The sequence below is a fragment of the Ranitomeya variabilis genome, chromosome 1 (assembly GCF_051348905.1).
Source record: "Ranitomeya variabilis isolate aRanVar5 chromosome 1, aRanVar5.hap1, whole genome shotgun sequence".
Classification (NCBI taxonomy): Eukaryota; Metazoa; Chordata; class Amphibia; order Anura; family Dendrobatidae; genus Ranitomeya; species Ranitomeya variabilis.
Genome location: NC_135232.1, coordinates 222320150 through 222346428, shown reverse-complemented (window position 1 = coordinate 222346428; position 26279 = coordinate 222320150). Strand labels below are relative to the sequence as shown.

Genomic DNA, 26279 nt, shown 5'->3' with positions numbered 1-26279 from the left:
TCATACGATCGCTGCGACGTCACGGATCGTGCCGTCGTAGCGATGTAAATGGTACTGTGTGACGGTACCCTTAGTTGGTAGATTAACCAACCAGGGGAGATAATCTGCTGGATCTGGTCTTGTCAAATAGATGAGATAGAATTTCAAATGAACAGGTTCGGGAGCATTTGCGATGCAGAGAACATAATATGGTAAGTTTCAATGTAATGTTCAGTAGAACATTTCAAAGGAGAAATGCAAAACCTGAAACTTTAGGTAAGCTGATTTCAACAAATTTAGGGAACATGAATACAAATAAATCAGATACCGTATTTTTCTGATTAGAAGATGCACTTTTTTCACCCAAATTTTTTGGGTAAAATGGGGTGCTTATAATGCGGTTACACCATACTATTGCTGCAGGCCGCAGACAGGGATGAGGGGGTGTCCGGTGGTGCTGTGGGCGTCCGGCGGTGCTGTGGGCGCCCGGCGCTGCTGCGGGGCTATCCGGCGCTGCAGGGGTCTCCGCTGCTGCTGCGGATCTTCTCAACAAACCACGGAAAATTGAAAAATAGATACTGTGAGATTTAGATCAACATTTAACTTAAGAAACGTTGAAATGTGGAGGGCGTTGAAAAAGTATTGGAACATATTACAACTGGATAAGACTCTTAAATCCCATAGATCCTCCAACCTGCTATTACTTACAGATATTCTCAAAACTTAAAAGGATATCTTGATCAGAAATTACTATGATAAATCCACAAAAAAAACACATTTTTTGGCTCAAAAGGTCCATCATGGGGTTGCTGCCTATGTGGCTCAGGCGTGGCTTGCCCCAATGTTGAGTCCAATACAAAAATAGCTATGGAGGATATCCCACTAGATAAAACATAACCTTTAATATAAACAAGTTAAAATACTGGATCCCCACAAAAACACAGACATAGACCAAAGAAAACGTGCTCATGTGAACCAGTGCTCAAGATAAAAAATTGGATCTGTCTTACCAATCTGAACGGACGTAATGATAAGTTGCCTCTCAACCTCAAAAATTTGAGAGTGGTGGCCCCAAAGTCACGGGCATAGGGTGGGGGTGGGGATGTATTCTCTATCTTCCCTGTAGCACCCTTGTAGAGCTCCTGTCCTGACAGGGACAGGCCCCAAGTGAGCCCTACTATGGACACCCACCATCCAACCTGTAAACCCAAAGTGTATCTCTTCTCCAAACGCGTTTCAACTCCACTATTAGAATCATCAGGGGAGTTTTTTAGAATGCTTAAGTGCCACTGGGCACAGTTGCAAGAACAGAGTCCGTATAAATCCGTATAGTGTGGGTCCCGCAGTGGCTAGGCACCCAACGAGATCAGTAAGGCTAGCTGTGTCTGCAGCTTAGGGTAAGTCCTCTATGTCGTCCCATAAGTGGCCTACTATTTATAGAATGCCCAAAGTCATTGGGCCATCCCCCACCCATCTGTGACGCCATACCTGTAAACCGCCATAGAGGGTCGCCAGATATAGATCCGCCGCACGATGCGACACGTGTCACCGGGTCACCATGATGCTCAGAACGCCGGCGCGCACGCCACCAGAAGTGTTGACGCCATGTTAGATGCGTCACTTCCGCCCACCATATGCAAGGAGGCTCAGAACGCCGAAGCCCATGCCACCGGAAGTATTGACGCCATGTTAGATGCGTCACTTCCGCCCACCATATGCAAGAAGTCCAGCATGTGTCAGGTACCGGGAATATCGGCGCCATTTTGTGTGCGCCGATATTGTAGCCATATAAAATATAGAAGCGCAAGAAATAGCCCCCTCTGTTAGAGGGACCTCCTCTAGGGGCCGATATAAAGGAAGGGGAAGTGGACACCGTAGAGGGGATAGATACCAACCCTCTAACCCGAGGACCGTTTTTTTAGACCGGCCGTATCAACTTCGGAGTCATAATCCCTTCAACAGGGAGGAGAGTCACAGGTTCTAAACTTATCTGGTAGACAATTGACCACGGTGGAGATGTCAGTATTGTGGAAGGGACTCTCCTACGTCCCTAGCACAGATTTTAAGATTTTTGACATGGTTAAGGATCTCAGTCTGTTTGTTAGAAAATTGAGATGGCTTAAATTTTTTAAACAAAAGGACAGGAAAACATGCTATGAATTAAATATCCCACACGATATGCTATCTGATGTATGCCTGCTAGCGGACCTTGATGTTATATCTGATACTAGCGGCAGATATGGTCCCTTTACCCGGTTGAAAAACCCAAGTAAAAAAATGGCACCTGTGGGGGGAGATCTCTCCGCTATAGATTTTTTTTTAATTTAAGTATCAATGACATTAAAAAATCTGCTGAAAAACAGTCTAGACACAATCTCATGAAAGAACAGATGGTGGCCCTCCGTACGTTGGAGATGGATAAGTCCCTAGTTTTTAAATGTTCCGATAAGGGAGGAAATGTGGTTGTGATGGACGTAGCTAAATACAAGGACATGTGCTATTCGCTGCTGAATGATCGCACCACGTATGCACGGGTGACACAAAATCCCACCAGTGATTGTCTTAAAACTTTAGGGACCATCCTCACAAAAGCCAAAAGCGACAAACTGATTAATGAGGATGAACAGGCTTTTCTTCTGCCCCGTTATCCTGTGATGGCCACATTTTATGCCCTGCCTAAGGTCCACAAAGTCCTGGATCCTCTGAAGGGGAGGCCCATCGTGTCAGGCATAGGCAGTATTGGGCAGAATGTTGGCATTTACCTTGATGATGTCCTTAGACCATTCGTAACCTCACTCCCATCCTATGTCAGAGACACGATGGACCTTCTCCGTAAACTAGAAGGAATCTCTCTTGAGCCTGGTACCTTTTTGGCAAGCATCGATGTGGAGGCTCTGTACTCCTCGATCCCGCATGACTGCGGTATTCGGGGGGTGCAGCATTTCCTCGGCACCAGGGGTTGTCAGTATAAAGCCCACAATGAGCTGATTGTGTCCCTCCTGAATTTTGTACTTAATAATAACTACTTTGTATTTGACAGCAAAATCCTCCACCAGCTCAGGGGCACCACTATGGGGAGTCCCTGCGCGCCCACCTATGCAAATTTGTTCCTGGGCTGGTGGGAGGACAGCATTGCCTTTTCAGAGGTTCACGCAAATTTTCTGGCCCACATTGATTTATGGGTCAAATATATTGACGACATTTTTGTATTATGGAGGGGCACCAAAGATGAGTTCGGTCAATTCCTGATATCTTTGAACAATAATGATATCGGGCTAAAATTTACATTTGCTATACAGGAGTGTAAGTTACCTTTCCTGGATGTACTGATTACCAAGTCAGAGAGTGGTGACCGTTTGGAAAGCACTATATACAGAAAGCCTACTGCAACTAATTCATTATTGAGGTGGGATAGTCATCATCCCTATCCCCTCAAAAGAGGTATACCTAAGGGCCAGTATTTAAGATTGCATAGGAATTGTTCTAATCAGAGAGATTTCAAAACAAAGGCCGATGACCTTAGGCAGAGGTTTTTGGCCAGGGGCTACCCGGATCGCATTTTGAGGGAGGCTTTTCGACATGTCAATAAACAGGATAGAGAAACTCTCCTCACACCCCGGAATGGGGAAGAGGACACTCCCAAGGAAACAAGACTTATCTGTACATACGATAATGGGGCATCATCTGTTAAAAAGATCATACGGAGATTTTGCGGATGGATGAGGATCTTAGGCTACTTTCACACTAGCGTCGTACGATGCACGACGAATTGCGTCGTTGTGACGTACCGACGCAAGCAGTGAAAGCGCCGCACAACGGGGGCAGCGGATGCTGTTTTTCAACGCATCTGCTGCCCCATTGTGATGTGCGGGGAGGCAAGGGCGGAAAAGATGTTCTCGACGCACCAAAAAACGTTACATGCAACTTTTTTGGTGGTGACGGACCGACGCAACACGACGCAACCGTCGCACGACGGTTACGACGTGTGGCAATGCGTCGCGCTGCGTCGCTAATGCAAGTCTATGGGAAAAAACGCATCCTGCAAGCACTTTTGCAGGATGCGTTTTTTTCTACAAAACGACACATAGCGACGTGCAGTGCACAACGCTAGTGTGAAAGTAGCCTTAGGGATACTCTAAAGAGTGAACCAACTATCACCTATCGTAGATCCAAGACGCTGAGTGAAAGACTTGTACATAGCCACTTTAACATGCCCAAAGAGGGAACGTGGCTACCGCAGAGACCAGCAGGATGCTACAAATGCGGCGGCTGCATAGCATGCGGATCGATACGTACTGGGAAGAAGTTCTTTAATGACAACACACAACAAATGTATAAGCTTGATAAGTTCATTAATTGTAGAACCACAGGCGTTATCTATAGGGCTACCTGTGAATGCGGTATCACCTATGTTGGAAAGACAATGAGGGAGTTTAGGAGGAGAGTGGGCGAGCACTTGGGCGATATATGAAACCGGAGGGATACTCCCATCGCCAAACATGTTAATGGCCTGCATGGGGGGGACAGTAGGGTTATGCGGTTTATGGGAATCAACAAAATTGACATGCCAGCTAGGGGAGGTGACCTCGACAGGTTATTACTACAAAGAGAGGCCAGCTGGATATTTACACTGGACGCATGTCATCCTCGGGGTCTTAATGATCAGATCAATTATGAATGTTTTCTATAGAGGGATAATTTTCCACCGAGACCCTCTCTTTTTCCTTCCCCCCCTCCCTCTCCTCTTCCCCCTTTCTCCTTCCCTTCTTCTGCTCCTTCCCCTCCCCCCCCTCTTCCTTCCCCCTTTCCTCCCATTATTACTCCTATTCTTGACTTTCTAATCAGCTTGTCAAGTTTATTGGTTCAGCATTATTCATTTTCTCTCCCCTGTCTTTGCTCTTTCTTCGAATCGGGTGTTTTTACCATTTTAGTTAGCGCTGTTACGGGCCTCTATCCATAGAGACGGCCAAAGAAAACAAAATGAAATAGAACTTGTGAATCTTACCATATAGGAAAACAGCCACTACTTTTTTCTATGACAGCTTTCAATATATGAACACAGTGGGGACTCTAATCTAGAGCTGTACCCACCTTTTTATTATATATGTTGAAAGGTCTTTGTTATCTGGAACCTAACTTTTATTTCACTTAGTTGGTCCTCAAGGAAATGTATGTCTTTACTAGTCTACGTGTGTAGTCCCTGGCCTTATATGAATTTTTGTGTTAATATCCTTTAATTGGATTTACATATCTTTACGCTATTGGGTAACTTGTCTCTGAGTGCCTAGCCACTGCGGGACCCACACTATACGGACTTATACGGACTCTGTTCTTGCAACTGTGCCCATTGGCACTTAAGCATTCTGAAAAACTCCCCTGATGATCCTCCTATAGTGGAGTTGAAACGCGATGGGAGAAGAGATACACTTTGGGTTTACAGGTTGGATGGTGGGTGTCCATAGAAGGGCTCACTTGGGGCCTGTCCTTGTCAGGACAGGAGCTCTACAAGGGTGCTACAGGGAAGATAGAGGATACATCCTCACCCCCACTCTATGCCCGTGACTTTGGGACCACCACTCTCAAATTTTTGAGGTTGAGAGGCAACTTATCATTACGTCCGTTCAGATTGGTAAGACCGATCCAATTTTTTATCTTGAGCACTGGTTCACATGAGCACGTTTTCTTTGGTCTATGTCTGTGTTTTTGTTGGGATCCAGTATTTTAACTTGTTTATATTAAAGGTTATGTTTTATCTAGTGGGATATCCTCCATAGCTATTTTTGTATTTGTTAGCCCTGAGGGTGTTTATATGGTGCGGCCTATTGCACACCTTAGCTATTTCTAGCCAATGTTGAGTCCACAAAGACCTTTACGGCTGCGTCTAACACAACGACATATAAGATAACATTCCCCATATCTTGCAACACAGTGGACGTTATCTACGTAGGAGAACCAGAGAACATGTTTTGGACATAAAAGCAGTAAAAGAGACTAATGATATTGCATAACTTAAAACTTTACCACATCATTTAAAGAGGTTCCACGACTGCAATTCATCATAACTTAAGGTTAATGGTATTGCCAAGGTCTGAATGGACATTAGAGCTAGCAAATGGAAGAAATATTTAGCACAAAAAGATGCACGGTAGATTACTTTTTTGCACACCGTGAAGGAGTTTGCCAAAAATGTCACCGGTGTGTGTTGCACAAACCCCCGGAACAGAGGTATCCTATCCAGGCTTTCTGAATCCCTGCGCCTTTGGAGGTCCTGATGGTCAACTATCTGATGATTGGAGCTTCATACAATGGCTACGGGTATTGAGAGATGACTGATCACTTTATCAAGTTCGCAGAGGTGACTCCCAGCCAGGATCAGACAGCCGAAGCTGCAGCCAGAAACATCTGTCAGGACTTTATTTGCATATATAGATGCCCGAAGCGAATTCACTCTGACCAAGGGGCCTACTTCCAGGGGCGAGTGATGGATGAACTGTACCGTATGTATGGAATCAACAAATCCCGAACCACGCCATACCACGTACCACGGACCAGGAACCACAGGGGAACGGAGCCTGTTAGCACTTCAACCGAACCCTGGAAGAGGACAATAGGATGAAGTGGCCCAAATTCGTATCCCGAGTTGGAGTGGGTTTACATTAATCGAGTCCATGCGACTACCGGTTACACCCCTTACATGCTGCTGTTTGACCGAAGCGGCCGAGAGATCACTAAACTGGACCTCTAGGTAGCGGATTCCTCTCTGGGCAGTAGTCCAAGTGCCAGGATCCGAGAACACAGACGCCAACTTCAAACGGTAAGGAAGCTGGTTAAGCAGAAGTTTCGGGAAGTGGAACATTTTAGTCGATCCCCATTGTCAGGTGAACAACTTCAGACAGGGGATCGTGTGTTGGTGTGGGACAAACGACCCGGGAACAAGCTGAATCATCAATGGGAGGCGGTGCCCTACCGAGTGGTGAGGAAGATTCACCCAAATAACCCAGTCTACAAGGTTAGACCTGAGGGAGATTACACCATGGCACCTCAGGTGTTGGGCAGCAGTAAGCTGCGATCCTGCTCTTCTGAAGCAGAAAACCATACCAAGGGAGGGCCCCCAACAGAAGTGGCTGAGGTCCCACACAGGGTAGTCTTGGAGGAAGAAGAAGAATGGCTTGCAGGGCTGATGAGTTCACCGGAGATGCCGTTGCAGCTCTCGAGTGGGGCAGAAAACAAACTCGGAGTCAACTTACCACCTCCAGTGCTTGAGTCTCAAAGTATCCCAGACACACCTCTGCAGGAAGAGCTCTGCAAGAGTGAGCAGGCCAACGCCGGGATTCCCCCTAACCGTATGGTCAGGATGAATTCGTCTGGTCCCATATACAGCAGAAGACCCAGGAATGCATGTGACAGTGGGCTGAACTCGGCCTACTTGTGGGAAAACTTCAAACTCCAAAGAGTTTCACTTGGGAGCAAAAAGGGAGGAGGAATGTAACAAAAAGCCACTGGAAAATTAGTGCAGGATGTGCCATTAATGAGGAGAGACTGCCATCTGCTAGCCAGCCGAAATCAAGCGGAACCAAAGTGTGCTGGAAGATTTGCAGTCAGAAGGACCTTGTGTGCTCAACCGGATTAGGTGACCCTCAGTAAGACTTCCCGGATGTAAAAATCCTGCGTGCTCAACTACGAGGGATTTTGGCGCCATTGAAGAGAGCGGGGCAGACGTGCTGCAGAGAGACCGCTGGGACCAGCGTGACAGGCCTCAGTGGGAAGTCTGTGCTACCCAGGTGTCGGTCACCACCTGGCCAGGTCCGGATCCCCTGGAAGATATCTCCTAGTATGGCTTTTGCTGGTCAGAGCCGGGATCTTCTTGATTATACTCCGAGGAGGCTGCATTATACTCTGAGGGGGGCTGCAATATACTCTATGAGGGGGGCTGCATTATACTCTATAAGGGGGGCTGCATTATACTCTACCAAGGACCATTGAGAGTGCATTCCACTATATGTACTATATGGGACCTGCATTATACTGTATCGAGGACTACCTGTACCAATCATTCTTCCTCAGCCGGAGTAAGGGTGGGTGCGCACGGTCAGTAAATGATGCGGGGTTGGACGTTGCGTACTTGTGCAGTGTCCAGATGTTACAGCATAGTGGCTGGGATTTAAAGACATCCCATGCCCACGATGCGTGCACTGACGCCCGCAGCTCACCCGCTGAGACAGACATGGGGGGCGTCTCTCCAGACTGAAGCATGTCAATTTATCTTTGTCTCTGCAAGATAACTTTCACCAATACAATGTACTGGACGTGAACACATGCAGATTCACCTCAGTTCAATAGTCAGCAGCAGACATGTGCTGCGTCCAGAGGCGTAGCTAGGGTTTTGGTCCGGGGGGGGGGGGGTGAAGCTTCTGAATGGGCCCCTAACCAGGTAACCTGGATTACAACTCGGTGACGCCCCTAATACTGAAGGAGAACCTCAGCAGATGATCGCGCTGTTACTGAAGATAATCTCTATATAAAGACCAATATGGATATTACCGCCATAAGGTCAGTGGTAGATACCAGCCCTACAGAACATATAACAGATCACTGCACAGTTACAGATAATGTCTTACCGCTGAAGTCCTTTCTGATGGAATCATTCATGTTTCCCGTCTTTTCCATCTGGCCCAGACCGACATGACAACTTCTTCCAACAACGACTCACCTGCAGAGAATACAACAAAGACATATTTAACTTCTCATATTCCAGCCATCACCATCTATTCCCAACCTGCACAAACTCATCCTGCTTATACCCCAATACTGAGCAGCTGCTGCTGTATGTGACCCTATTACTGCCCCTGATACCCCAATACTGAGCCGCTGCTGCCATATGTGTCCCTATTACTGCCCGATACCCCAATATTGAGCCGCTGCTGCCGTATGTGTCCCTATTACTGCCCCTTATACCCCAATACTGAGCCGCTACCGTATGTGTCCCTATTACTGCACCTGATACGGCAGCCCCCATAGGCAGTCACTGTAATAAGTTATCACCCCCATATAGGCAGACCCTGTAATAAGGCAGCACCCCCATAGTCAGACCCTGTAATAAGGCAGCCCCCATAGGCAGACCCTGTAATAAGGCAGCCCCCCATAGGCAGACCCTGTAATAAGGCAGCAGCACCCATTAAAAAATACTCACCTCTCTTCTTCCTGGTTCCTGCGCTGCTCCCGCTGATCTCCTGACAGCGGGTGCCGGGCACTGACGTCATCGCGCCCGCTGTTAGTGTCGGCGACGTCAGACGCCGGCACTGACAGGGGGATGATGGGAGAAGGAGCGCAGCGCTCCTTCTCCCATCATTGCGATCAGCTGTATCGGCTAAATGCCAGTACAGCTGATCTTCCCATGACGGCGGGGGGCCCACTGCTGGCACCGGTCCCCCCCCCCCCGCCTGCTCAGGGGCTGCACAGCGGTCGGACAGCAGAGCAGGGAGATCGATTCTCCCTGCTCTGCCGCAGAAAGTAACTGTATTGGCGCGCTGCATAGCTCCGGGTGGGCCCCCTCAGAGCACCGGGCCCAGGGCGCCCACACCCTCTGCCCCCCCCGGTAGCTACGCTACTGGCTGCGTCCAAAGCGCTGCCGATTACTGAACCTACCCTAAAGAGGAGGGGAAACAAGGGTTGAACAACTTCAATATTGTCGGTTGCACTCATTTAGCGGCCTGGACTTAGCACTTGTAAATACATCAGAAATGTTTCTGTGTGATGGTGCGATATATTAGCATTTGGGGCCCCACTTTAAATTTTTGCCCAGGGTCCCACTTTGTCTAAAACTGGCCCCGTGTATGTCATACTACTACCACAGTGTGTAAACCATTCTACCATAGTGTGTACCCCATTCTGCTACCACAGTGCGTACACCATACTGCTACCACAGTGTGTACACCGTACTGCTACCACAGTGTGTACACCGTACTGCTTCCACAGTGTGTACACCGTACTGATTCCACAGTGTGTACACCGTACTGCTTCCACAGTGTGTACACCGTACTGCTTCCACAGTGTGTACACCATACTGCTTCCACAGTGTGTACACCGTACTGCTTCCAGTGTGTACACCGTACTGCTCCACAGTGTGTACACCGTACTACTTCCACAGTGTGTATACCGTACTGCTACCGATGTGTTCAACATTCTGCTACCACAGTGTGTACATCATTCTACCACAGAGGGTACACCGTACTGCTTTTTGCCCAGGGTCCCACTTTGTCTAAAACTGGCCCTGTGTATGTCATACTACTACCACAGTGTGTAAACCATTCTACTACCATAGTGTGTACCCCATTCTGCTACCACAGTGCGTACACCATACTGCTACCACAGTGTGTACACCGTACTGCTACCACAGTGTGTACACCGTACTGCTTCCACAGTGTGTACACCGTACTGATTCCACAGTGTGTACACCGTACTGCTTCCACAGTGTGTACACCGTACTGCTTCCACAGTGTGTACACCATACTGCTTCCACAGTGTGTACACCGTACTGCTTCCACAGTGTGTACACCGTACTGCTCCACAGTGTGTACACCGTACTACTTCCACAGTGTGTACACCGTACTGCTACCGATGTGTTCAACATTCTGCTACCACAGTGTGTACATCATTCTACCACAGAGGGTACACCGTACTGCTACCATTGTGCATACACCGTACTGCTACCACGGGGCGTACACTGTACTGCTACCAGTGTGACACCATACTACCACAGTGCATGCACCATACTGCTACCAGTGTGACACCATACTACCACAGTGTGTACACCGTACTGCTACCACAGTGCATACACAGTACTGCTACCAGTGTGACACCATACTACCACAGTGCGTACACCGTACTGCTACCACGGGGCACACCGTACTGCTACCACAGTGCATACACCGTACTGCTACCAGTGTGACACCATACTACCACAATGCGTACACTGTACTGCTACCATGGGGCTTACACTGTACTGCTACCACAGTGCATACACCGTACTGCTACCAGTGTGACACCATACTACCACAATGCGTACACTGTACTGCTACCATGGGGCTTACACTGTACTGCTACCACAGTGCATACACCGTACTGCTACCAGTGTGACACCATACTACCACAGTGCGTACACCGTACTGCTACCACAGGGCTTACACCGTACTGCTACCACAGTGCATACACCGTACTGCTACCAGTGTTACACCATACTACCACAGTGCGTACATCATACTGCTACCAGTGTGACACCATACTACCACAGTGTACACCGTACTGCTACCAGTGTGACACCATACTACCACAATGCGTACACTGTACTGCTACCATGGGGCTTACACTGTACTGCTACCACAGTGCATACACCGTACTGCTACCAGTGTGACACCATACTACCACAGTGCGTACACCGTACTACCAGTGACACACCATACTACCACAGTGTGACAACGTACTGCTACCACCGTGTATGCACCGTACTACCACAGTCCACAGTGCATATATCATACTGCTACCGCAACCTGCTCTGCTCCAGACAAAAAGAATCCCATGGAAACACAACAAAAACACATGCAGCAGGGGGCGTGGAAATCAGCTGACTCCGCCCACCCAACGCGATGTTGTGGAAACTACAGAGGAGCACACTGCACACACGAATCATAACAAATAAAGAAGAACTCGGCCACTGCGCCTGCGCACATCCAGCCCCCGTGACCGGCCAAAACATCACTAGGAAAAGGCTTCCGAGTGTCAGCTAATGTCTGATTCACTGTTACCAGCAGCCCACGCGTGTTCACAGCAAAGTTCTCAGTCATGCGGCCCCTGCTGTGCCCGGAATCAGTGCTGCCTCCTGTAGATGATGGCGTCAGCGGCCCCACAGCCTGCACGGCTTCCGTGTACTTTGTAGAGCGGACCTGTGATCAGTAACTTTGTATTGTTGTGTGGTGCGGCTTCTCCCCTCAGCACAATGCACTGCGGACTGTCGGCCCTGTAGAGAGGAGCCCGCAGCACTTTATACCACTGCTCCATCACTAACATGGAGGCAAAGAGAGCGACAAGAAGAAGATTGGTGTGTACACCTGGTTGTGGGGGCAGTCAGTGCGGTCCCTGTCCTGTGGGGGGCTGTGTGTCAGTGTGCTCGCTGCTGCTGTGCTATGGGGGACTGTGTCAGTGTGTTCATTACGACTGTGGGGGGCTGTGTCAGCGTGTTCATTACTATTGTGGGGGGCTGTGTCAGTGTGCTCTGTGTTGATATGCTGTGAGGAGCTGTGTCAGTATTGTCACTGCTGCTGTGGGGGGGAGGGGGCTGTGTCAGTGTGCTCACTGTTGCTTTGCTGTGGGGGGCAGCTGTTGCTGTGTTTGTGTGTGGGGGGCTGTCAGTATTGTCACTGCTGCTGGGGGGGGGGCGCGCCTGTGTCAGTGTGCTCACTTGCTTTGCTATGGGGGGCTGTGTCAGTGTGCTCACTGTTGTTGTGCTATTGGGGGGCTGTGTCAGTGTGCTCACTGTTGTGCTATTGGGGGGGGCTGTCAGGCTGCTCACTATTGCTTTGCTATGGGGGGCTGTGTCAGTGTGCTCACTTGCTGTGCTATGGGGGGGGGCGTGTCAGTGTGCTCACTTGCTTTGCTATGGGGGGCTGTGTCAGTGTGCTTACTGTTGCTGTGCTATTGGGGGGGGCTGTCAGTCTGCTCACTATTGCTTTGCTATGGGGGGGGCTGTGTCAGTGTGCTCACTGTTGTGCTATTGGGGGGCTGTGTCAGTGTGCTCACTGTTGCTGTGCTATTGGGGGGGCTGTCAGTCTGCTCACTATTGCTTTGCTATTGGGGGCTGTGTCAGTGTGCTCACTTGCTGTGCTATGGGGGGGCCGTGTCAGTGTGCTCACTTGCTTTGCTATGGGGGGCTGTGTCAGTGTGCTCACTGTTGCTGTGCTATTGGGGGGCTGTCAGTCTGCTCACTATTGCTTTGCTATGGGGGGCTGTGTCAGTGTGCTCACTTGCTGTGCTATTGGGGGGGGCTGTGTCAGTGTGCTCACTATTGCTTTGCTATGGGGGGGGCCGTGTCAGTGTGCTCACTTGCTTTGCTATGGGGGGCTGTGTCAGTGTGCTTACTGTTGCTGTGCTATTGGGGGGGCTGTCAGTCTGCTCACTATTGCTTTTCTATGGGGGCTGTCAGTCTACTCACTTGCTGTGCTATTGGGGGGCTGTGTCAGTGTGCTCACTATTGCTTTGCTATGGGGGCTGTGTCAGTGTGCTCACTTGCTGTGCTATTGGGGGGGCTGTGTCAGTGTGCTCACTATTGCTTTGCTATGGGAGGGGCCGTGTCAGTGTGCTCACTTGCTTTGCTATGGGGGGCTGTGTCAGTGTGCTTACTGTTGCTGTGCTATTGGGGGGGCTGTCAGTCTGCTCACTATTGCTTTTCTATGGGGGGCTGTCAGTGTGCTCACTGTTGCTGTGCTGTCAGTCTGCTCACTATTGCTATGGGGGGAGCTGTGTCAGCGTGCTCACTTTTGTTTGCTATGGGGGGAGCTGTGTCAGTGTGCTCACTATTGCTTTGCTATGGGGGGCTGTGTCAGTGTGCTCACTGTTGCTGTGCTATGGGTGGAGGCTGTGTCAGTGTGCTCCCTGTTGCTGTGCTATGGGTGGAGGCTGTGTCAGTGTGTTCCCTGCAGTGGGAGGCTGTGTCAGTGTGTTGCCTGCAGTGGGAGGCTGTGTCAGTGTGTTCCCTGCAGTGGGAGGCTGTGTCAGTGTGTTCCCTGCAGTGGGAGGCTGTGTCAGTGTGCTCCCTGCAGTGGGAGGCTGTGTCAGTGTGTTCCCTGCAGTGGGAGGCTGTGTCAGTGTGCTCCCTGCAGTGGGAGGCTGTGTCAGTGTGCTCCCTGTTGCTGTGCTATGGGTGGAGGCTGTCAGTGTGCTCCCTGTTGCTGTGCTATGGGTGGAGGCTGTCAGTGTGCTCCCTGTTGCTGTGCTATGGGTGGAGGCTGTCAGTGTGCTCCCTGTTGCTGTGCTATGGGTGGGGGCTGTGTCAGTGTGCTCCCTGCAGTGGGAGGCTGTGTCAGTGTGCCGCTGCCCTTTGTGAGTGGGCTCTGCCGGCTGCTCGCATGGCTTTGTTATGGTCTGTGCCGTAGCTGTGTGTGTTGTCCCCTGCTGGCGGCTGAGGAAGGAACAGCTGCTCTCCGCGCCCCCTGGAGACAGGCCCTGGCGCACAATGCTCGGAGCTCCGGCAGGCTCACATTACCGCTCGGCCCCTCTCCCTTGTTTAGCAGCTCGCCTCCAGCTGCACGTGGCATTTAAATGTCCTTACGTCACCCGCGCGGTGCCTGGCTGCTGTGCTCATTGCTCCAGGCCTGGGCGCACGCTTCATATCAGGCCCCTCACTGTACTGTGCACATAGTGGGCTGCACTCCTATGTCATTTATGCTAATCTGCATCTCCCAGTGGGTGACTTTTGTGTCTGAGCTCGTCCGTGTCTGTTCTCCCCACAGAGGACCATTGGCCGGACACAGTACGCAGAGAACGAGCTGTCTGACGTGGAGGACATGGTCAGCATCCGCGGCTTCAGCCTGGAGCAGAAGCTGAGCAGCAACAACTACCGAGGGGACTTTGTGCAGTACATGGACGGCAGAGGTATAATGGCTGCCGGCGCAGTCCCGGAGGACCGTTATGTGCCGCTCTTTACCTCAGCGCTGCCCGCACGTGTCACATTGGAGCGGGTGTAAATTTCCCGCCAGAAATTTGCACTGTAATGAGTGAGACGTGAGCGGCGCAGGCGCAGAGCTGAGGGAGGCCAGCAGATATGCGGCCATACAGGGAGTGGCCGGGGGCTAGTGTCACGGTGTCGCCAGTGCTGAGTGCTCACTCACACTTGGGCACTGATGTTTCATGGGCGCAGAATTGCCACCGTCCACAAATTCCAGGACAGTAGTGACAATAGGGCACTTTATTGTCCATGTCCCATAAAAAATAATGTGAGGCGTCCCTGATATTTTTTGATGCTGAAGTAACTTGTACAGGTAATTTTGACAACTATTTTACAGTAAATGCAGCTAATGACGTAATATCAGAATTAGGCTACGTTCACATTTGCGGTCGGCGCCGCAGCGTCGCCGCATGCGTCATGCGCCCCTATATTTAACATGGGGGCGCATGGACATGCGTCGCACTTGCGTTTTGCGCCGCATGCGTCCCTGCGGCGCCCGCGTCCGGGCGCAGAGGACGCATCAAGTTGCATTTTTGCTGCGTCCAAAATCAATGAAAAAAAGGACGCATGCGGCGCAAAATGCAGCGTTGTGCATGCGTTTTGCTGCGTTTTTGTTTGCGTTGTGCGTTGCGGCGCCGACGCTGCGGCGCACAACGCAAATGTGAACGTAGCCTAATGTGCTGTAGACTTGTTTTCTGCCCGATTTTTTTTTTTTTTTTTTTTTTTTTTATTATATAAACTGTTCAGAAACAAAGTTGAAGTTGGCACCCCGGGGTTATTGTTTTTAAATCATTTTTTCCGCAATTAAATTGGTACAAATTAGCATTTTGTGCCTGTATTTAGTGCACCATAGTCATGGAAAGCTGCAGTAATGTGTCATCCTAGAGCAGCGGTGGGGAACCTCAGGCCCCAGGGCCATTTACGGCCCTCGATGACCTTTTATCTGGCCCCCGGGTAGATTCTCAGGGACCGCACTCTTGGGCAGGGAGCTGTATTTTGTTTACAACCAGCTCATTAATTTTCTCTTCTCTGTTAGCACACACATGCAGTGTTCACTACTGAACACTGAAGGGCATGCAATGAAAGATCACGTCCTGACACCAGGAGTTTGTACGGCCCCCGAAGGATGGTATAAATATCCAAATGGCCCTTGGTAGAGGGAAAAAAAAAGATTCCCCACCCCTGTCCTAGAGAGAGAGTCCCATAGTCGTCCTATCACAGGCCTGCTGGTGTTGGGTTCTTACTGGCACATCTCTAGTCTCTGTGGAAGTTGTGCTATGGCTGCTCTGGGGCAGTGCTGTCTGTTATACACCGGGGCACTGCAAGGACCATAAGGCCATGTTCACACTTTGCGGGTGACCTCTGCGGGTTCTCCCGCAGCAGATTTGATAAATCTGCAGGGCAAAACCGCTGCGGTTATCCCTGCAGATTTATCGCGGTTTGTTCCGCGGTTTCCGCTGCGGGTTTCCGCCTATACTATTGATGCTGCATATGCAGCAATATGCAGCATCAATAGTAATGTTAAAATAAAAAAAAAAAAGTTTATATACTCACCCTCTGACTTCCCGATCTCCTCGGCGCTGCACCCGGCGGTCCGGTTCCAAAGATGATGTGCGAGAAGGACCCTTCGTGACGTCACGGTCATGTGACCGTGACGTCACCGCAGGTCCTGTTCACACAGCAACTCTGACCGGCCGGCCGCGTGCAGCGCTGAGAGGTGAGTATAACATGATTTTTTATTTTAATTCTTTTTTTTACCCCAAATATGGTTCCCAGGGCCTGGAGGAGAGTCTCCTCTCCTCCACCCCGGGTACCACCCGCACATTATCCGCTTACTTCCCGCAACGTGGGCACAGCCCCATGCGGGAAGTAAGCGGTTCAATGCATTTCTATGGGTGCAGAATCACAGCGATTCTGCACAAAGAAGTGACATGCTGCGGGTTGTAAACCGCTGCGTTTCTGCGCGGTTTTTCCCGCAGCATGTGCACAGCGGTTTGCGGTTTCCATAGGGTTTACATGTAAATGTAAACGCAATGGAAACTGCTGCGGACCCGCAGTATCAAAATCGCGGCGGTTCCGCGGTAAAAACCGCAAAGTGTGAACATGGCCTAATACCACTTGCTGTGCGGATAAGACATGATGGAAACGTCCCTCAGGATCACTCACCAGCTCAGCCTCTGAAGCATTTCCATAGATCCTCTCACCCAAATGTGTCAAAAGTTTCAGAACTAAATTTAAGGGGAATCGGTCACCAGAAAAATTGCTATCAACCTGCAGATATGCGGTTAATCTGCAGGGTAATAGCGTTAACCTACCCACACTTAGCCAAACATTGCGGAGAGAAAATTAACTTTATTCTCCCCAGCAGCATTCGGGTTTCAGTCACGGGGGCGGCACTAATGCGGGTTCAGTCACCACTCTGTGTATGGAGAGCAGTGGCTGTAACTGCGCCCTGTCACTGACTGACAGCCGGCCTCAATGCAGAGCTGCTGTCAGTCAGGGCCGGAAGCGCAGTTACAGCCACTGCTCTCCATACAGAGTGGTGACTGAACTGGCGCTGCCCCCATGACTGAAGCCGGAATGCAGGGTTCAGTTAAGTGCATGCACCTGGCAGATTAACCCCATATCTGCAGTTGAATACTGCTATTAATCTGCAGGTTAACCCCTTAGTGACCACCAGTAAGTTTTTTTGTTTTTTTTTACCTAACCTGAGCTATAAGAGACTAGCATCCCCTGACGGGTAACAATCCAGCAGCTATCAGCTGTACACTATAGCTGACAACTTGCTGCATCAGCCACGATCAGTGTTGGCACAAACTGTGGTCGTTTAACCCCTTAAAGGGAACCTGTCACCACTTTTCTGTACTACCAGCTAAAAATATATAATTCAATAGCTACGCATTCCCTAAATACTTATGTAACCCCCTGACTCCCCATGTATCACCCATAACAACCTTTTATATTTCTCCCGTGATGTATGCTAGCAGGGTCCGTCCGGTCCGATGGGCGTGACTTCGGTTCTCACTCCACCCCTCCTCGGCTGCGGCACGCAGACTTTGACGTGGATGACTCAGAAATATAAAAGGTGATACATGGTGAGTCAGGGGGTTACATAAGTATTTACGGAATGCATAGCTGACACTGAATAAAATTATACTTTTAGCTGGAAGGACAGAAAAGTGGTGACAAATTCCCTTTAACCCGTTAACGACCAGGGGTATTTTTGTTTTTGCATTTTCATTTCTTGCTCCCCTTCTTCCCAGAGCCATAACTTTTTTATTTTTTGGTCAAAATAGCCATGAGAGGCCTTGTTTTTTGAGGGTTAAGTTGTACTTTTGAATGACGCCATTGGTTTTACCATGTCGTGTAATAGAAAACAGAAAAAAAATGCCAAGTGCCCTCACCCGGCCCAGATCCCGAAAAACAGAGAAGCTACGGGTCTCGGAAAATTGCAACTTTTTTTTTTTTTTCATCACTTAGATAAAAAAGAACCTAGACATGTTTGGTGTCTATGAACTCGTAATGACCTGCAGAATCATAATGGCAGGTCAGTTTTAGCATTTAGTGAATCTAGTAAAAAGCCAAACAAAAAAGTGTGGGATTGCATTTTTTTTTTTTGCAATTTCACCCCACTTTGATTTATTTTTTCCAGTACATGATATGTTAAAACCAATGGTGTCGTTCAAAATGACAACTCGCCTTGCAAAAAGACAAGCAGTCACATGGCATGTGTTTCGAAAACCTGTCTCAAAATCAATGGGATATGTGGAAGCATTCCAGAGTTATTACTATGTAAATTGACACTGGTCAGATGTTAAAAAATTGGCTCGATCACTAAGGGGTTAATAGCTTCTTTTTTTTTTTTTTCTTGGTGACCTGTTCTCTTTAACCCCTTCGCGACATGCGCCGTACTAGTACTGCGCTGCCGGCACTGCATTTGTGCCAGCCGCAGTACTAGTACGGCGCACCGATCACCGCGGTCTCGAGCTGAGCGCCGCGGTGATCGGGTGCGGGTGTCAGCTGTATATGACACAAAAAGGAAACAAAAAAAAAAAAAAAGGCATGAACCGCACCTCCAAAATTCATAAATTGATCTAAAGCCGCTAGGCAAAAATTTATATAACTGAATATGAGGTTTTCAGTTTAACATTCTGATCAGACTGTATGAAGCCCACTGCCACGTCACGGCAAACCTCGTAGTGGGTCCTAACGGAGCGGAGCCGTGCGGCGACAACCGCCACCGCGGCTCCGCTCCGTTAGGACCCACTACGAGGTTTGCCGTGACGTGACAGTGGGCTTCATACAGTCTGATCAGAATGTTAACCCCTTCACCCCCAAGGGTGGTTTGCACGTTATGGACCGGGCCAATTTTTACAATTCTGACCACTGTCCCTTTATGAGGTTATAACTCTGGAACGCTTCAACGGATCCTGGTGATTCTGACATTGTTTTCTCGTGACATATTGTACTACATGATAGTGGTAAAATTTCTTTGATATTACCTGCGTTTATTTGTGAAAAAAATGGAAATTTGGTGAAAATTTTGAAAATTTCGCAATTTTCCAAATTTGAATTTTTATGCAATTAAATCACAGTGATATGTCACACAAAATACTTAATAAGTAATATTTCCCACATGTCTACTTTACATCAGCACCATTTTGGAACCAAAATTTTTTTTTGTTAGGGAGTTATAAGGGTTAAAATTTGACCAGCAATTTCTCATTTTTACAACACCATTTTTTTTTTTAGGGACCACATATTATTTGAAGTCATTTTGAGGGGTCTATATGATAGAAAATACCCAAGTGTGACACCATTCTAAAAACTGCACCCCTCAAGGTGCTCAAAACCACATTCAAGAAGTTTATTAACCCTTCAGGTGTTTCACAGGAATTTTTGGAATGTTTAAATAAAAATGAACATTTAACTTTTTTTCACACAAAATTTACTTCAGCTCCAATTTGTTTTATTTTACCAAGGGTAACAGGAGAAAATGGACCTCAAAAGATGTTATACAATTTGTCCTGAGTACGCCGATACCCCATATGTGGGGGTAAACCACTGTTTAAGCGCATGACAGAGCTCGGAAGCGAAGGAGCGCCATTTGACTTTTCAATGCAAAATTGACTGGAATTGAGATGGGACGCCATGTTGCGTTTGGAGAGCCACTGATGTGCCTAAACATTGAAACCCCCCACAAGTGACACCATTTTGGAAAGTAGACCCCCTAAGGAACTTATCTAGATGTGTGGTGAGCACTTTGACCCACCAAGTGCTTCACAGAAGTTTATAATGCAGGACCGTAAAAATAAAAAATCATATTTTTTTCACAAAAATGATCTTTTCGCCCCCAATTTTTTATTTTCCCAAGGGTAAGAGAAGAAATTGGACCACAAAAGTTGTTGTGCAATTTGTCCTGAGTACGTTGATACCCCATATGTGGGGGTAAACCACTGTTTGGGCGCATGGGAGAGCTCGGAAGGGAAGGAGCGCCGTTTGACTTTTCACAGCAAAATTGACAGGAATTGAGATGGGACGCCATGTTGCGTTTGGAGAGCCACTGATGTGCCTAAACATTGAAACCCCCCCCACAAGTGACACCATTTTGGAAAGTAGACCCCCTAAGGAACTTATCTAGAGGTGTGGTGAGCACTTTGACCCACCAAGTGCTTCACAGAAGTTTATAATGCAGAGCCGTAAAAATAAAACAAAAATGTTTTCCCACAAAAATTATATTTTAGCCCCCAGTTTTGTATTTTCCCGAGGGTAACAGGAGAAATTGGACCCCAAAAGTTGTTGTCCAATTTGTCCTGAGTACGCTGATACCCCATATGTGGGGGGGAACCACCGTTTGGGCGCATGGGAGGGCTCGGAAGGGATGGAGCGCCATTTGGAATGCAGACTTAGATGGAATGGTCTGCAGGCGTCACATTGCGTTTGCAGAGCCCCTAATGTACCTAAACAGTAAAAAAAAAACACAAGTGACACCATTTTGGAAAGTAGACCCCCTAAGGAACTCATCTAGATGTGTTGTGAGAGATTTGAACCCCCAAGTGTTTCACTACAGTTTATAACGCAGAGCCGTGAAAATAAAAAAAATAAAAATTTCCCCCCAAAATTATTTTTTAGCCCCCAGTTTTGTATTTTCCCAATGGTAACAGGAGAAATTGGACCCCAAAAGTTGTTGTCCAATTTGTCTTGAGTACGCTGATACCCCATATGTGGGGGGGAACCACCGTTTGGGCGCATGGGAGGGCTCGGAAGGGAAGGAGCGCCATTTGGAATGCGGACTTAAGGCCCTGTCTCACTTAGCGATTTACCAACGATCACGACCAGCGATACGACCTGGCCGTGATCGTTGGTAAGTCGCTGTGTGGTCGCTGGGGAGCTGTCACACAGACCGCTCTCTCCAGCGACCAACGATCAGGGGAACGACTTCGGCATAGTTGAAACTGTCTTCAACGATGCCGAAGTCCCCCTGCAGCACCCGGGTAACCAGGGTAAACATCGGGTTACTAAGCGCAGGGCCGCGCTTAGTAACCCGATGTTTATCCTGGTTACCAGCGTAAATGTAAAAAAAACAAACAGTACATACTGACCATCTGATGTCCGTCAGGTCCATCGCTGTCTGCTTCCTGCTCTGACTGAGCAGCCGTACAGCGAGAGCGCAGCGGTGACGTCACTGCTGTGCTGTGCTCTCGCTGTACGGCCGGATCTCAGTCAGAGCAGGAAGCAGACGGCAAGGGACCTGGACACCGAAAGGCGAGTATGTACTGTTTGTTTTTTTTGGTAACCAGGGTAAACATCGGGTTACTAAGCGCGGCCCTGCGCTTAGTAACCCGATGTTTACCCTGGTTACCAGTGAAGACATCGCTGAATCGGTGTCACACACACCGATTCAGCGATGTCAGCGGGGCCTCAACGACCAAAAAAAGGTCCAGGCCATTCCGACACGACCAGCGATCTCGCAGCAGGGGCCTGATCGCTGGTACGTGTCACACATAGCGAGATCGCTATGGAGGTCGCTGTTGCGTCACAAAACTTGTGACTCAGCAGCGATCTTGCTAGCGATCTCGCTATGTGAGACGGGGCCTTTAGATGGAATGGTCTGCAGGCGTCACATTGCGTTTGCAGAGCCCCTAATGTACCTAAACAGTAGAAACCCCCCACAAGTGACACCATTTTGGAAAGTAGACCCCCTAAGGAACTCATCTAGATGTGTTTTGAGAGCTTTGAACCCCCAAGTGTTTCACTACAGTTTATAACGCAGAGCCATGCAAATAAAAAATATTTTTTTTTTCCACAAAAATTATTTTTTAGCCCCTAGTTTTGTATTTTCCCAAGGGTAACAGGAGAAATTGGTCCCCAAAAGTTGTTCTCCAATGTGTTCTGAGTACGCTGATACCCCATATGTTGGGGTAAACCCCTGTTTGGGTGCACGGGAGAGCTTGGAAGGGAAGGAGCACTGTTTTACTTTTTCAACGCAGAATTGGCTGGAATTGAAATCGGACGCCATGTCACGTTTGGAGAGCCCCTGATGTGCCTAAACAGTGGAAACCCACCAATTATAACTGAAACCCTAATCCACACACACCCCTAACCACACCTCTAACCCACACACCCCTAACCCTAATCCCAACCCTATTCCCAACCGTAAATGTAATCCAAACCCTAACCCTAACTTTAGCCCCAACCCTAAATGTAGCCTTAACCCTAGCCCCAACCCTAGCCCCAACCCTAACCCTAATCATAACCCTAACCCTAGCCCTAACCCTAACCCTAGCCCTAACCCTAATGGGAAAATGGAAATAAATACATTTTTTAAATTTTTTTAATTTTTCCCTAACTAAGGCTACGTTCACATTAGCGTTCTGCGCCGCAGCGTCGGGCGCCGCAGCGTCGCCGCATGCGTCATGCGCCCCTATATTTAACATGGGGGCGCATGGACATGCGTTGCACTTGCGTTTTGCGACGCATGCGTCACTGCGGCGCACGCGTCATGGCGCAGAGGACGCAGCAAGTTGCATTTTTTGTGCGTCCAAAATCAAGCAAAAAAAGGACGCATGCGTTGCAAAACGCAGCGTTGTGCATGCGTTGTTCTTGCGTTGTGCGTTGCGTCGCCGACGCTGCGGCGCACAACGCAAATGTGAACGTAGCCTAAGCGGGTGATGAAGGGGGGTTTGATTTACTTTTATAGCGGGTTATTTAGCGGATTTTTATGATTGGCAGCCGTCACACACTGAAAGACGCTTTTTATTGCAAAAAATATTTTTTGCGTTACCACATTTTGAGAGCTATAATTTTTCCATATTTGAGTCCACAGAGTCATGTGAGGTCTTGTTTTTTGCGGGACGAGTTGACGTTTTTATTGGTAACATGTTCGGGCACGGGAGATTTTTTGATCGCTTTTTATTCCGATTTTTGTGAGGCAGAATGACCAAAAACCAGCTATTCATTAATTTCTTTTGGGGGAAGCGTTTATACCGTTCCGCGTTTGGTAAAATTGATAAAGCAGTTTTATTCTTCGGGTCAGTACGATTACAGCGATATCTCATTTATATCATTTTTTTATGTTTTGGCGCTTTTATATGATAAAAGCTATTTTATAGAAAAAATAATTATTTTGGCATCGCTTTATTCTGAGGACTATAACTTTTTTTTATTTTTTCGCTGATGATGGTGTATGGCGGCTTGTTTTTTGCGGGACAAGATGACGTTTTCAGCGGTACCATGGTTATTTATATCCGTCTTTTTGATCGCGTGTTATTCCACTTTTTGTTTGGCGGTATGAGAATAAAGCGTTGTTTTTTGCCTCGTTTTTTTTTTTTTTTTTTTTACGGTGTTCACTGAAGGGGTTAACTAGTTATGTAGTTTTATAGGTGGGGTCGTTACGGACGCGGCGATACTAAATATGTGTACTTTTATTGTTTGATTTTTTTTTATTTAGATAAAGAAATGTATTTATGGGAATAATTTTTTTTTTTTCTTTATTTATTTAGGAATTTTTTTTTTATTTTTTTTTTTACACATGTGGACATTTTTTTTAAACTTTTTTACTTTGTCCCAGGTGGGGACATCACAGATCGGTGATTTGACAGTGTGCACAGCACTCTGTCAGATCACCGATCTCACTTAGAGTGCAGCAGGCTTACCAGCGTCTGCTCTGAGCAGGCACTCGGTAAGCCACCTCCCTCCCTGCAGGACCCGGATGCCGCGGCCATCTTGGATCCGGGACCTGCAGCGAGGAAGGAGGTAGGAGACCCTCGGAGCAACGCGTTCACATCGCGTTGCTTCGGGGGTCTCAGGGAAGCACGCAGGGAGCCCCCTCCCTGCGCGATGCTTCCCTATACCGCCGGTACACCGCGATCATGTTTGATCGCGGTGTGCCGGGGGTTAATGTGCCTGGGGCGGTCCGTGACCGCTCCTGGCACATAGTGCCGGATGTCAGCTGCGATAGTAAGCTGACACCCGGCCGCGATCGGCCGCGCTCCCCCCGTGAGCACGGCCGATCGTGCTGGACGTACTATTCCGTCCTTGGGAAGTAGGGCCCACCCCACATGGACGGAATAGTACGTCCAATGACAGAAAGGGGTTAAACTGAAAACTTCATATTCAGGTATATAAATTTTTGCCTAGCGGCTTTAGATCAACTTATGAATTTTGGAGGTGCGGTTCATGCCCTTTTTTTTTTTTCCTTTTTGTGCACAGCTGTATATGACAGCTGACACCCCGCAGCAATGCCCATCGCGGGCATTTAACCCCTCTGATGCCGCTGTCAGTAGTGACAGCGGCATAGAGGGGGATCGCGCAGGGACCGGGGCTCCCTGCGCTCTCCCACCGGAGCAACGCTATGAGATCGCGTTGCTCCGGTGATCCGGAAGGAGTCCCCGGATCCAAGATGGCCGCGGGACTCCTTCCGGGTCATGAAATGACGTGGCTAGCCGGCGCCTGCTGAGAGCAGGCGCCGGAAAGCCTCCTGATCTTGCCTGTCAGATCGCTGATCTGACAGAGTGCTATGCACACTGTCAGATCAACGATCTGATCTAATACAGTGATGTCCCACCCTGGGACAATGGTAGAAAGTAAAAAAAAAAAAAAAAAAAAAAAATATAGAAAGTATAAAAAATAAAATAAAAAAATCCCCAAATAAAGAAAAAAAAAAACATTTCCAAGTAAATCCATTTATTTATGTGAATAAAAAAAACAATAAAAGTACACACATTTGGTATCGCCGCGTCCGTAACGACCCGCTCTATAAAACTATCCCACTAGTTAACCCCTTCAGTGAACACCGCAAAAAAAAAAAAAGAAAAAACAAGGCAAAAAAACAACGCTTTATTATCATACAGGCGAACAAAAAGTGGAATAACACGCGATCAAAAAGACGGATATAAATAACCATGGTACCGCTGAAAACGTCATCTTGTCCCGCAAAAAAAGCCGCCATACAGCCGCCATAAAACAATAAAAGTACACACATTTGGTATCGCCGCGTCCGTAACGACCCGCTCTATAAAACTATCCCACTAGTTAACCCCTTCAGTGAACACCGCAAAAAAAAAGAGAAAAAAGGCAAAAAAACAACGCTTTATTATCATACAGGCGAACAAAAAGTGGAATAACACGCGATCAAAAAGACGGATATAAATAACCATGGTACCGCTGAAAACGTCATCTTGTCCCGCAAAAAAAAAGCCGCCATACAGCATCATCAGCAGAAAAATAAAAAAAGTTATAGCTCTCAGAATAAAGCGATGCAAAAACAATTATTTTTTTATATAAAATAGTTTTTATTGTGTAAAAGCGCCAAAACATAAAAAAATTACATAAATGAGGTATCACTGTAATCGTACTGACCTGAAGAATAAAGCTGCTTTATCAATTTTACCACACGTGGAACGGTATAAACGCCCCCCCTAAAAGAATTTCAGGAATTGCTGGTTTTTGTTCATTCCGCCTCCCAAAAATCGGAATAAAAAGCGATCAAAAAATGTCATGTGCCCGAAAATGGTACCAATAAAAACGTCAACTCGTCCCGCAAAAAACAAGATCTCACATGACTCTGTGGGCCAAAATATGGGTAAATTATAGCTCTCAAAATGTGGTGATGCAAAAACTATTTTTTGCAATAAAAAGCGTCTTTTAGTGTGTGATGGCTGCCAACCATAAAAATTCGCCAAAAAAAGCTATAAAAGTAATTTAACCCCCCTTCATCACCCCCTTAGTTAGGGAAAAATAATAAAATTTTTAAAAATGTATTTATTTCCATTTTCCCATTAGGGTTGGGGCTAGGGTTGGGGTTAGGGTTTCAGTTAGAATTGGGGAGTTTCCACTGTTTAGGTACATCAGGGGCTCTCCAAACGCGACATGGCGTCCGATCTCAATTCCAGCCAATTCTGCTTTGAAAAACTAAAACAGTGCTCCTTCCCTTCCGAGTTCTCCTGTGCGCCCAAACAGTGGTTCCCCACCCAACATACGGGGTATCAGCGTTCTCAGGACAAGTTGGACAACAACTTTTGGGGTCCAATTTGTCCTGTTACCCTTGGGAAAATAAAAACGTGGGGGCTAAAATATCATTTTC

The 26279-nt window shown here is 47.9% G+C and overlaps 1 protein-coding gene across 8 annotated transcripts in view; it reads left to right on the top strand.

The window, feature by feature from the left end:
- Positions 1-11709: 11709 nt before the first annotated feature.
- The window catches only part of KDM2B (lysine demethylase 2B), a 292449-nt gene continuing 277879 nt past the window's right edge, over positions 11710-26279 (top strand). For 3 of the 8 annotated variants that reach the window (XM_077293070.1, XM_077293063.1, XM_077293056.1), the window contains exons 1-2: positions 11710-12073; positions 14481-14622. In XM_077293070.1, the coding sequence (XP_077149185.1) occupies positions 12041-12073; positions 14481-14622 (175 nt within the window). In that variant the 5' untranslated portion in view covers positions 11710-12040. Of the gene's footprint in view, positions 12074-14029; positions 14071-14480; positions 14623-14818; positions 15009-26279 lie in introns of those variants that run through there. The other 5 variants (XM_077293067.1, XM_077293075.1, XM_077293083.1 and 2 more) reach the window with 5 other exon arrangements.